General features: G+C 37.5%; 1 protein-coding gene across 1 annotated transcript in view; it reads right to left on the minus strand.

Annotated features, from left to right (window-relative positions):
* Positions 1–11: 11 nt before the first annotated feature.
* Positions 12–13,055, minus strand: part of PGM2 (phosphoglucomutase 2) — a 35,931-nt gene continuing 22,887 nt past the window's right edge. Inside the window, exons 12-14 of the mRNA XM_011949131.1 lie at positions 12,097–12,286; positions 6,874–7,007; positions 12–1,449 (exon numbers count right to left, since the gene is read on the minus strand). Of these exons, the coding sequence (XP_011804521.1) occupies positions 1,347–1,449; positions 6,874–7,007; positions 12,097–12,286 (427 nt within the window). The 3' untranslated portion in view covers positions 12–1,346. The remainder of the gene's footprint in view (positions 1,450–6,873; positions 7,008–12,096; positions 12,287–13,055) is intronic.

The following is a 13,055-nucleotide window of genomic DNA, read 5'->3' on the forward strand; positions in this document are numbered from 1 at the left end:
GCAGACAGAACACAGATCTAACATTTCTTTTCTCCACAGTACAGTTTGACACTAGAAAACATTATAAAATAAACATAAATATGGCTTCTACAATGAAGCAGTTTGTAGAATATATTGAATATTATAGATTTAAGAGTTCTGGTAGGACATAAGCTACATATGACTAAAATAGAAAAACAGTTATAATACTATCATATAGTATTGTCATTTTTCATTGTTCTGAAACTGTTCATAACCATTTAGGTTGACTGGAATCATAATAATGGCAATCATTTCCTTTAAAAATCAGAAATAATGTAAAGTATATAAAGTATATAAAGGAAGTTTGCTCCTAGCTCATGGGTGCCCAACTGGAGTCATTTTGGCAGGCTGTAAAACCATGAATTATGAGAAGATAGAAGGTACAGATTAAATAATAAATTTATTTATTATTAGAAATTGGCTTATAGGAAATCTATCATTTAAATCTAGTTTTAGATTTTAGACCACACAAGAACAAGAGAAAAAAATCAGCGTCAAGTAAACAGTTCTTGCTTATAGGTCTTGCTGCCTCCAAACCAGGAATTACATTAAATTGTGCTAATGCAAAAAAAAAAAAAAAAAAAAAACACCAGAAAAATATGCTACTTTCAAGTTTCAAGTAAACAACTGTTTGGTTTTTCAAGATTTAAAAAGATAAAATGAGTTTCAACACATTACACAAAGACAGTGAAGCTGTTTTTTCCTAGCACATGTATGATGTACTCATGTGCTATGTGCATTATTAGAACTAAAAAAAATTTAGGTCAAAAAAAGTATCTTTTTAAAGCATCTTTTGCTCTACTTCATAGGTTTCAGCAAATTATATTTTCCCCAAACATGAACACAACATTTGATCTATTCATTTATTTTACTTTATAAGGAATTGATAGAAATATAAATGTACATATGCCTAAAAGTGGCTATCCTACATATGACAGCCCAGAATTTACTAACTCCATACGTTTTCTGGATATTTCAAGCACACATTAAAACAATTACAGAGAGGACATACATTTATGATTTATGCAAATTAAGGCACATCAATTACAATCTATTTTTTTAAGTTAGTTTAAGAATCTTCATTTATAAAAATTCAAAATATGTCCAAACTCAACTTTTTAGTAGGAATGTTAGTTTGTTGGGTTTGGCCATCTTTTCTTTTTTCACCTTGAAGGTCAAACATGAAACAATGAGGAATGTAGGTCTTTGTAAAACACATAAATACCTGTAACATTTTGAATCATTTGGCCCTTACAAATATTGCTTAACAAGTTAAACTCAGCTTAATTGTAGGCAAATGAAAGTATACCCAAGACTGGACTATGTTAGTCTGCTTTTGGCTGCAGATTGTACTTCTGTGGCTGGAAAAAATGTTCTTCAATAGCACTGACCAGTTCATTCAGTTCCTTCTTCAATTGCTCAGGATCACTGGAAAATAAGGGGGAAAAAATTCAGGTCAAGGGATTATTCCAAAGCACAATTTAAATGCTCCCCCCCACACCGATCAAGTGACAGGAAAATATAGCCTTAAGAAGAGGACTAAATAGGAAAAAACAGAACTCCAGAGACTTAAGCATGGAACATATCTGTTGACTTAGACAAAACACCCCGTGAGACAATATGCATTATTATCCCCAAAGATTTTTCCAAGGTCTGAACTACAAACAAAAGTTATCCTTTGCTCTTCTCATAAGAATTTGTGAGAAACACAATTTTTGGCCTAGCATCCCTAAAAGATCTGTAATATTTGTACCTAAGGGTGTAGAGAAAACTTTCATGATGTCAGTTGCCATTAAATCCTGCTAAACTTTTACAAACATCTGTGTTAACTCCTCAGTCTCCCAGAACACAGACATTCATGATGATGTCTGCCCTCAAACTACTGGCATCTAAGCTACAGCCTTGTCCATAAGGCCTTCCTAGAGTGAACAGCAATGGGGAGGCTCCGGATGGGTTTGAGGAGTCAAACACCAAGAAATCAGACCCCTGCGGTCATATCATAAAGAATCTATTTCTTGAACCAAACAGTCACAACTAAAGTATAAACAAGAATCTGGAGAGACAAATCCCTCCAAGAAAATCAAGTTCTCAGGGCTGCGGGAAACATTCATTCATATACAAACATTTGAAAGGTAAGTGACAGATAAAACTGACTTGCAGTTAAAGAGGTTTCCAGCATCTTCAGTAGCCTAGTGTGAGTACTCTAAGTACTTAACACCAAAAAGTTAAATTTAAAAAACTAAATCCTTTGTACTTTCCATTACTTCACACTCTTCATACCATCTTTAACATATGCAGAGTTTAATAGAAATCCCTACAATTAGTTAAAATCATTTCAACATTGTAATAGCTAAACAGCATTTTAACAGCTAAAGCAATCCATTTCATTGTAGGCATTAATTCTAGCTCTATACTTACTAGCTCTGTGCCCTTGGGCAAGTGGCTTGGCCTCTCTAAGGCCCAGATTCCTCATTTGTAAAATTGGGATAAAGACTTTACCTTCTCAAGAGAGTTGCTGTACAGATTGCGATAAATTATATAAAGCAACTAGCACTGAACCCAGCCCAAAGACCTCAATAAATGTAGCTATCATTGTAATTATTTTTATCCCTACTGGCAACATATAAAGTAATTATGCTTTTTAAGTACATATGAATTATATTAGTTTTCTTTTCCTTCTCTATAAATGTGCTTTGAAGAAAATAACAGTTCTCAGGAAAGCATGTAAGCTAATCATTTTTTAAAAGTATACTTAAAACTAAAACTCAGTGAAATTACTGATTACTAATTTAGTATTCAAGTTTATTTCTTAATCATGACATGAGTGAACATTATGATTCATGTATATACTGATATAATGTTTTTGATATTGTATTTTATGTGTGAAAAAGAAACCAGTACCACAGTGTAAAATTCAGTGGTACAATTCTTAAAACAAAAGTTTTGTGTTACTATTCTCCATCCTAATCAATAACTGTTCCATTTGTTAAATTAATGTTTGAAAACATTTCATAACATCTTTAAAAATAACAGGACACATCCTATAATCATTTAAGCCAGGGATTTCTGTTTCTGAAAAGTCTAAATCTAGATGGATCTCTTTATCGGAATGTTTAGGAAAGTATCATGTATAATTAGGCATTTATTTTTCTCTTATCATGAAAAACCATTTAAGCTAAATGACAAGTAAATACAATGCAGTGTTCTTGATTTGATTATAAATACAGAGAAAACAGCTATTTTGGGGACTTTTAGGAATGTCTGAATTTATGTGTCAATTTGGCTAGGATAGTGTCTCCAGTTATTCAAACACTAATGTTGTGATGCTGTGAAGGTATCTTGTAGGTGTGATTAATATCTATAATCAGTTGATTTTAAGTAAAGGAGATTATCCTAGACAATGTGGATGGGCTAGATTCTATCTGAAAGGCATTGGGAATGGAACTGAGGTTTTCCTGAAGAATTCCACCTGTAGATGGTAACTTTAACCCATGCCTGAGAGTTCCAGGCTCCCTTTCTGGACAGCCTCTGGATTTCAGACTTGAGGAGTCAGCCCCCATAATCAATTGCACAAGTTGATTCCTTGCAAACAATGTCTTAATAGATAACATTCTACTGCTTCTGTTGGTCTACTGGAATCCTACCTAGTACCATTATTATCTGTTTGCCTTAATATTAAGAGAGTGTTCTTAAGAGATGCATACTGAAATATTAGGAGTGAAGTATCATGAAGTCTTATGATGTGTCATGAAATATCACAGAGTCTTTCAAATGGTACAGAAAAATCTCAAATACATAACATATACGGTGAGAGCAAATATTGCAAAATGTTAGCAATTGCTGAGTCTGGATTGGGGTCAAGAAACTGTGGTTCATGTAGTTTTACTGGAACACAGCCATGCCCATTCTTTTATGCATATGCCTGCTTTCTGACTACATTAGCAGAGCTGAGCAGTGGCGACAGAAACCCCATGTCTGCAAATACTAAAATATTTACTACTGGCTCTTTACATAAAAAGTTTGGTCTAAGTGAAGGGTACGTGGGTATTCATTGCATTCTTATTCCAACATTTCTGTAGGTTTGAAACTGTTCAAAATAAAAAGTTGGACAAAACTAAAGACATCTCCCCCAACAAAAAAATATTTTTAAAGGAGCACATACTTGAATAGGATTTTCCATCTTAGTTGAAATTCTATAATTGAAATCCATGACATAAGGCATATTCGTAATATTTAAGCTTTTCAGGAAAGAAGGAAATCTTAGTCAAGACTAAGGCTCACGCCTGTCATCTCAACACTTTGGGAGGCTGAGGCTGGTGAATCACTTGAGGCCAGGAGTTTGAGACCAGCCTGGCCAACATGATGAAACCTTGTCTCTACTAAAAAAATAAAAATAAAAATGAATTAGCTGGGTGTGGTGGTGCATATCTGTAATCTTATCAGGAGGCTGAGGCACAAGAATCGCTTGAACCCCAGAGGCGGAGTTTGCAGTGAGCCAAGATTCCACCACTGCACTCCAGCCTGGGCAACAGGGAGAGAGCCGGTCTCAAAAAAAAAAAAAAAAAAAAAAACTTTATTGCTGTTGTATGTTAGGTATGCTGGTGCCTTGCTTAAGCTCTGACCACATATCCATCGACTGACATAGCGCTGAGTATCCCATTTAATAAATGGAAACAATGTTTCAATGAATACAATAAAAGGACAAATTTTCAAGGTTTTTTCACGAATTTATAAGCTAATATTTGAATTTAAGTCCACTCAATAAGCCATGTGAAAAATGTTAATAACTTAAAGCCTTAAACATTTAAATAGTGTTATTATTACAAATGAAAGCTTTCCAAAATATAAGATATATTTTCATCAGATAATGAAAAGGAGAGGACAAGATATAGAAAAAACAGATCCTTAAGGTGGACTGTTTAGTTGGACTATCCATTTCCTTTTAAAAGAACGAAACATAGAAACAAGAAAACACTAAATAAGAAAGAATTACAAAAAAATGTTTACCAAAAACTATATGCAATATAGCAGCAAAGAGCTTACTACCTCATGCACACGAAAACAAGGTTCTTGCATAATATTACAATAAAATATTGGTAATCCAGAATTGTTAGAAAATGAGCTTTTATATGTTCACTTAATAGTTGAGTTTTTGCACTTTAAGCACAGAAAGATTTTGAATGGGAATCCATAGTGAAAATACATTACATAGTCCCGTGACTTCTTAAATATCTCTTTATTGAACATCCTGACATTTGAGAGCCATAAGCATGACTGTGTTGGACTGGAGCTGTATTCTGGGCTCATTTGGGTGCAGAATACAGTTTCCTTCATGATAAACTCATGTAATAGTGAGTTTTCTAAGTCCTTGTGTCCATGTTTTATAGTTTTGTTTTGTTTTTTATATTTCCTTTCTTGCTATCAGCAGTCACTTCTCCTCGCCTAAGAAGAGTCTGCTATAATTTCCCATTCCTCTAATTTGCTACATTTAATCTGCTACTAGCTTGGCAATTTAAGATGTTCAGGAATTTTCATCTGCTTTTATTCGCATAAAATTCAAGTTTGATTCACAAGACTGGAAAAACTCTTCTACGAGCAAAGCTTTGGTTTGCCTATGTTGTCACAATTACCTAGACGGGTGCTGTTTACTACAGTGGCCATTAGCCACATGTGGCTATCAAGAACTTGAAACGTGGCAAGTGCCACTGAGGAACTGAATTTTTAATTTTATGAAGTTGAGTTAATTGAGTTCAAGTTTTAAAACTTTGATACTTGATTCAGTTATTAGAAAACAAGTATGTTTGGAATAATCTGCATATTAAAATCTACTTTGTCTACTCTAAATTTTATTAACTCTACAGATCAAGTATTTCTGATAAAAATGGAGCATTCGAATTGAGATATGCTCTAAGTGTAAAATTACTGAATCAATTTTGAGGACTTTCTTCCAAAAGAAAAAAAAGAATGTAAAACATCTCATTAATAATATTTACCCTGACTACATGTTGTAATAATTTTTGGATATACTAGGTTACGTAAAATATATTATTGAAATTAATTTCACCTGTTTCTTTTTACTCTTTTAAAAGGTGACAAGCAGAAAATCAAAATTGCACCTGTGGATTGCATTTTAGTTTTGTCGGACAACACAGACTTAATTCACCTTTTACAAAAACTTTTCCTGATTTTCAACTGTATTCTGAATAGGGAAATGCTGGTTAACTGCACGTTGGATAGGCATGAAATACCACACTGACACACACTAAGGACATGCACTGAGCTTGTTAAGGTGCAAAATGTTAAGTTGTTACAGAGTGACCAACTCAAACACTTTACCGAGGTCACAGAAACTTGAACCTGAAGCTACCAGCCCATCAGCTCTTTGGCAGCAAGGGCTCTCTCTGATGAGGCTCTTGGCGCCCCCGCCAGAACCCAGCACAGACCTGTGTACAACGGGTACTCAAAGATACTTCTTGAATGCATGTGGAATGGATTATAATTTATTTTATCAGAGACATGGGAAGACTGAAGTTTGAGAAAAAGAGAAAATCTCATTGGTGTTAGCCACCAATTGAAAAGCATTTAGAAAAACGCACTTTTATTACTATAATGAAATGAGGATAAAATTTTCCCATACAAAGAAATTTAGGACAAAAGTAAAAAAGTAAAAAGTAAGCTTTTCCCTGGATGCTCACACTGACTGTTAATATCACAATATTAGGGCAGGTTCTGAAACATGATTTCTAATTAAATTACCTATTAGGAAGATGGAACATTTTACTTGGCATTTGAATAGAACCAGTTAGGAAGTCTGGGGGATAAAAATCACACCAGCTGCCATCCACATCATACCTGTTTCCAGGTGGGGCACACAGCTCTGCATAGTACTTGATTTTGGGCTCTGTCCCACTGGTGCGCATAGTTGCCACGCCTCCATTAGCAAAGGTGAAGGTGATCATTTGGCTGCTTTTACTAGTGGGAAGAACCTAGGAATTAATGAACACATTATAAATTTAAATAGTAACATTCTGGCCTAACCAGTATCTTCCCTTGCATAAGTAAGAAAATAAATGCCAAACATTTCTTTTCTATTGGTTAGAAAAGAAAAACATTTTGGAGGAAATCAGAAAATGTACTCCACATGAATGAAATACTAAATGATGGTAATTTACGAAAATGTGGTCTACTAAATGGAATACTATTCAGCCTTAAAAGAGAAGGAAACCCTGTCATTGGCAACAATATGGATGAACCTGGAAGATATTATGGTGAGTGAAATAAGCCAGGCACAGAAAAACAAATACTGCATGATCTCACCTACATGTGGAATCCAAAAAGGTTGAACTCGCAGAGGCAGAGAGCAGAATAGTGGTTATCAGGGACTGACTGGGGGAGGTGGGTGAGGGTAAGGGAGGGGGAGTTTGGGGAGATGCTGGTCAAAGGGCATAAAGTTTCAGTTAGACAGAAGGAAAGTTCAAGAGATCTATTGTACAATACAGTGACTATAGTTAATAATGACGCACTATATACCTGAAAATTGCTAAGAGAGTAGATTTTAAGTGTTCTCACTACAAATACAGGATAAGTATGTGAGGTAATATATTCTAATTAAATTGATTTAGCCATCACAATGTACGCATTATTTTAAAACATCAGATTGTACCATAAATGTATACAATTTTTATTTGTGATTTAACATAACTAAATTAATTTTAAATAAAGAAAATTAAGTAACTTTGTGTATTAGCTTTTACTTCCCTAGTTCTATTGAAGTTATTAAAGTTTTATTAAAACATATCATTTCATAAGATATTGACTTAAATAGATTAATATACTACAAAAACAAAAACCCAAACTAGATCATAGTTACTGATACAAAGTGAATCTTTGCAAAGAAAATTCCATAAGGAGCTTTTTTTTTTTTTTTTTTTAAAGAAAGCTTTCAGGCTGGGCGTGGTGGCTCATGTCTGTAATACCAGCACTTTGGGAGGCCAAGGAGGGCGGATCACATGAGACCAGGAGTTGGAAACAAGCCTGGCCAACGTGGCAAAATCCGGTCTCTACTAAAAATACAAAAATTAGCCAGGCATGGTGGCAGGCGCCTAATCTCAGCTACTCAGGAAGCTGAGGCAGGAGAATCACTTGAACCCGGGAGGCAGAGGTTGCAGTGAGCCGAGATTGCGCCATTGCCCTCCAGCCTGAGTAACAGAGGAAACTATGTCGAAAAAGAAAAAGAAAAAGAAAAGGAAAGAAAAGGAAAAAAAAAGCTTCTATAAGAAAATAAATGCCATATAAACTTATTGGTTAGAAAAGAAAATGGTCTCCAGGAAATGGTTTATTTATATTTGATAGGTCCCAAAACTCCATTAAAGCTACAGAAGTACTTTCAATAGCAGAAACACATGGGCAAAGAGACAAAGACGAGGTAGCAGCTGATGGGGCTGCCAACCCAGCGCGCAAGTCAGAAAACAGATGGAGGCACAGAACTGGTCTGGTGGGACCCAGAGAAGAAAATCTGAGTACTTGCAGAAGGAGACATGGGTGAGAACCAAGGCGAGGCGCTCTGCAAAATCCTGGCCAAGCTCAAGAACCAGAGGCACCAGGTAGTGTGAAAGGCAGATGTGAGGCAGGTGCGGAAAGCAGGAACAACGTCTGAAGGAAGCTCTCAGACTCTAGTTCCTTGCCCTGAGCCCACACCGTCACAGAACCACCTCTTCTCTATTTCTGCAGGAGATGGTTTAAATTCTCTGGAGATTAAATCAGAAACATTCAGGAGTTGGGGAACCTGGGCAGAGCATGATGAAAACAGAGGGATCAAGTAGAAGCCCTCAGGTTGACACCCCCAGCTCCGTCCCAGTCATGCCTCCAGGGCCTTGGCATCTCATCTTATAATCCTTGGGTAGGTGATTAAAGTCTCATTAAATCAAACAGGGGGATCCCCTTATAAAGTTAACCTGCTACCAATATCCTCTGAGTGAAGTATGTCATTTGATCTGCATATGTACACAGAGCTTCCAATCAGTTCCAATCAGACTTTTCGGGAAAGACATCAAATAAAAGACAAAGTCCAAAACAAACAGAATAAAAAGAACTTGGTGGAAAAAAAGAGAATGTAGGGGAAAAAGACGATGTATTATAGTTTAAAAAACTATAATTAGGTCTATAAACCTTAGAGAGGTAAGATATTGTCTACATTAAAAAAAAATATCACCCTGGGCAACACAGCAAGATCCTGTCTCTACTAAACTAAAAACCTTAGCCAGGCATGGTGGCACACACCTGTAGTCCCAGATACTCAGGAGGCTGAAGCAGGAGGATCGCATGAGCCCAGGAGATCAAGGCTGCAGTGAGCTATGATCACGCGATTGCACTCCAGCTTGGGTGGAAGAGCAAGACCTGTTTCAACAGGACACTATTTTTAATAAATTAGAGAGTTATAACTGAAATAGCCAACAGAGGCACTGAAAGCTAAAGCTAAGGAAATCTCCCAAAAAAACAGAAGAAGAAAGAAAGAAACAAGAAAAGTAGAACATCAGTCTTCGAGAGTCAGCATCTAAGAACTTTTCAAGAAACGAAAAACTGAAAATGCAGGGGAGGTGGTTATTTCAAAAAACAACCAATTAGCTCCCTTTCTTGACACATAATCTAGAAAACTTCTCAGAACTAAAATAAATGATTCTACAGACCAAGGATCCAGAAACATGAATAAAAAGGGACCCATGCTATAGCATATCACTGTGAAATTTTAGAACCTGAAGCTTAGAGAAAAGTTCCTAAAATCTTCCCAGAGGAAAAAGCAAATAAAACAAGTTGCATGGAAAGGACTGAATAAGTATGGCATCAATAATCTTACATGCAGCATACAGTAGGCCTTAACCATCTGCTGAAAAAGAAAGGACGGGAGGCTCAACAGCAATGCTGGAAGCCCAACAATAATGGAGCAATGCTTTCAAAACTGTGAGTCAATGAAGTGTGAGGATAGAATAAGACATTTTCAGACCTAAATGCCACCAAAAACTTACTATCCAACCACTTGTTCTCGGAAAGCTATTAGAAGATGTGATCTAGGAAAATATATATAGAAAGAGGAAGCCATGAGGTCTAGGAGCAAGGGACTCAACCCTGGAGAAGGGCATTCCCAGGATGACAGCTGTGCACGCAACTCAGAAAGCAGCTGGTCCAGCCAGGTGGAGGAACCAGGAGGGTGGCCATTGGACAAGGACCAGGAAAACCCTACTGAGAGGCATTTGAAAGATTTGGGAAAAACTACTGACAGGTACATAGAAATCCAGGCAAATGGAAGAACAAAGCAACTATTACTACATGAATTAAGGCACGTGCAGTAGCTTACACCTGTAATCCCAGTACTTTGGGAGGCTAAGGCAAGAGGATCACTTGAGACCTGCCTGGGGAAACATAGGGAGAGACTTATCTCTCCAAAAAAAAAAAAGAAAAAAAATGCTGGGCATGATGGCATACCCTTGGTTCTAGCTACTCAGGAGGGTGAGGTGTGAGGATCACTTGAGCCTGGGAGGTCAAGGCTACAGGGAGCTGTGATCATGCCATTCACTCCAGCCTAAGTGACTAAGTGACACAGCAAGACCCTGTCTCCGAGGGGGAAAAAAAAAAGGTACAGGAAATACAATTCTCTATACAAATTAGGGAAACCTAATCAAAATACACTACTTAGCTAGCAGGCAACGGCAGTTACTAGTCATAATAACAAAAGCATGGAATCTGATTTAACCAAAAGGTGTGGCATAAACGTACTGTGAGGATGGGAAGAAGACGATTATTAAATGTAGAAACTATAAGAACTAAATCTTTATCTCAAAAATAGAAAATCAACAAATTATAACACTGGTATATCAAAACATCACTATATGAACACATGATTTACAAATCTGGTCTTGGTGGCATGGCAATGAGGTGGCAGGGGTGGGACTGCCATGTTTCATCATAAGCGTTTTCATATTATTTCTATTTTTAAAATATGCTGTGTGCAGATGAAAACGAAAAACAGAACAAATATCAAAGAATGTGCTTAACATCTCATAAGAATATTCTTAACTTTCTTCCCCCAACCCCCTGACATAGTTAGCAACACTCTTCTGCTACCTTTGGGTCTTCTTTTGTCTCCAGTGTAGGATCTGCATGGTGTGAAGAATGCAAACTCAGGCTTTGCAGCCAACAGCTCCCACACACTCAGAGAACAGAGTAAACTAACTAGAAAACAAAGAGTGGTTCTCAAAGTGAGGACCAGTTGCATCAGTACGACCTAGGACCTTGTTAGAAATGAACATTTTTGGCTCCTACCCCAGACCTACTGAATCAGAAAGTGCAGGTGTGGGTTCCAGCACTCTGTTTTCGCCAGCCTTCTTGGTTACTGACACTTCTGCAAGGGCGAGAACTCCTGACAGGGAGAGAATGCTGGATCCTGAGACAGAAAACCCAGATTCTCCCTGGACCACCCCCAACTAAGCTCTGTGACCACAGACAGATTCCACACTGCTGAGCACTTATTGCTTATTGCCTAAGGTGCTAAATGACCACGAAGGTTTTGATGACTAGTTTTTTTTTTTTTTTTTTTTTTGAGACAAAGTCTTGCTTTGTCACCCAGGCTAGAGTGCAGTGGTGCAATCTCAGCTCACTGCAACCTCTGCCTCCCGGGTTCAAGCGATCCACCTGCCTCAGCCTCCCAAAGTGCTGGGATTACAGGTGTGAGCCACCGCTCCCAGCCTAGTAGAATCTCTTTTAGTTCTAGCCTGCGGTTTTTAACTTACCACGCCTGGCTAATTTTTGTATTTTTTAATAGAGATTGGGTTTTGCCATGTTGGCCAGCCTGGTCTCGAACTCCTGATCCCCAAGTGATTTGCCCACCTCAACCTCCCAAAGTGGTGGGATTACAGGCATGAGCCACCACACCCGGCTTCCATATATTTTTTATAGCTTATTTATAACCATGCCTAAGTGCCTTAATCAGTTTCAGTTAATTGTATGATTAAACAATTTGTTCAAATTATTTTAAAAGGTAAATAGAAAAGAGGTTGGTTGAGAAGAGAAGACATTACTTACAGCTTTCTTATCAGGCTGGCTATCATCATAGCCAGTTGTAAGGTCCCTAATGGCAGAAATTTCAAATTTGCCACAAGCTTTTGGATAATTATTTTTTCCATCGTAGTTTCTGAGGTTTTCAAACAATTTCTTAATGGTGTCTTGATCATGGCAGATAAAATAGGAAGCTTTAGTAATATGGTAGCCATACCTATCAAACAAATACAAAGTCATGCATATGAGGAACAAATACTTTTGTAGGGTGGACACAGAACATGTACCAACCAGTGTATTCTAAAATAAACATGGCTGGGCGTGGTGGCTCACTCCTGTAATCCCAGCACTTTGCCTCAGGCCAAGGCAGGCGAATCACCTGAGGTCAGGAGTTTGAGACCAGCCTGGCCAACATGGTGAAATGTCGTCTCTACTAAAAATACAAAACTTAGCCGGGTATGCTGGCAGGCACCTGTAGTCACAGCTACTCTGGAGGCTGAGGCAGGAGAATCGCTTGAACCCAGAAGGTGGAGGATTCAGTGAGCCAAGATTGTACCATTGCACTCCAGCCTGGGCAACAAGAGACTCCATCTCAAAAGAATAAAATAAAAATAAAAATAAAAATAAAAATAAAATAAAATAAAAAATAATAAAATAAATGTAATAGCCATAACTGACTCCAAAGGAATAATTTTTAAAAGACCATTAAAAAAGAGGGCCAGGCCAGGCACAGTGGCTCATGCCTGTAAACCCAGCACTTTGGGAGGCTGAGAGGTGGATCACCTGAGGTTAGGAGTTCGAAACCAGCCTAGCCAACATGGTGAAACCCCCAGCTACTAAAAATACAAAAATTAGCTAGGTGTGGGGACGCCTGTAATCCCAGCTACTCAGGAGGTTGAGGTAGGAGAATTGCTTGAACCCGGGAAGCAGAGGTTGCAGTAAGCCGAGATCATGCCACTGCACTCCAGCCTGGGTGACAGAGCAAG

The sequence above is a fragment of the Colobus angolensis genome, unplaced genomic scaffold, assembly GCF_000951035.1.
Source record: "Colobus angolensis palliatus isolate OR3802 unplaced genomic scaffold, Cang.pa_1.0 Scaffold29, whole genome shotgun sequence".
NCBI classification, from domain to species: domain Eukaryota; kingdom Metazoa; phylum Chordata; class Mammalia; order Primates; family Cercopithecidae; genus Colobus; species Colobus angolensis.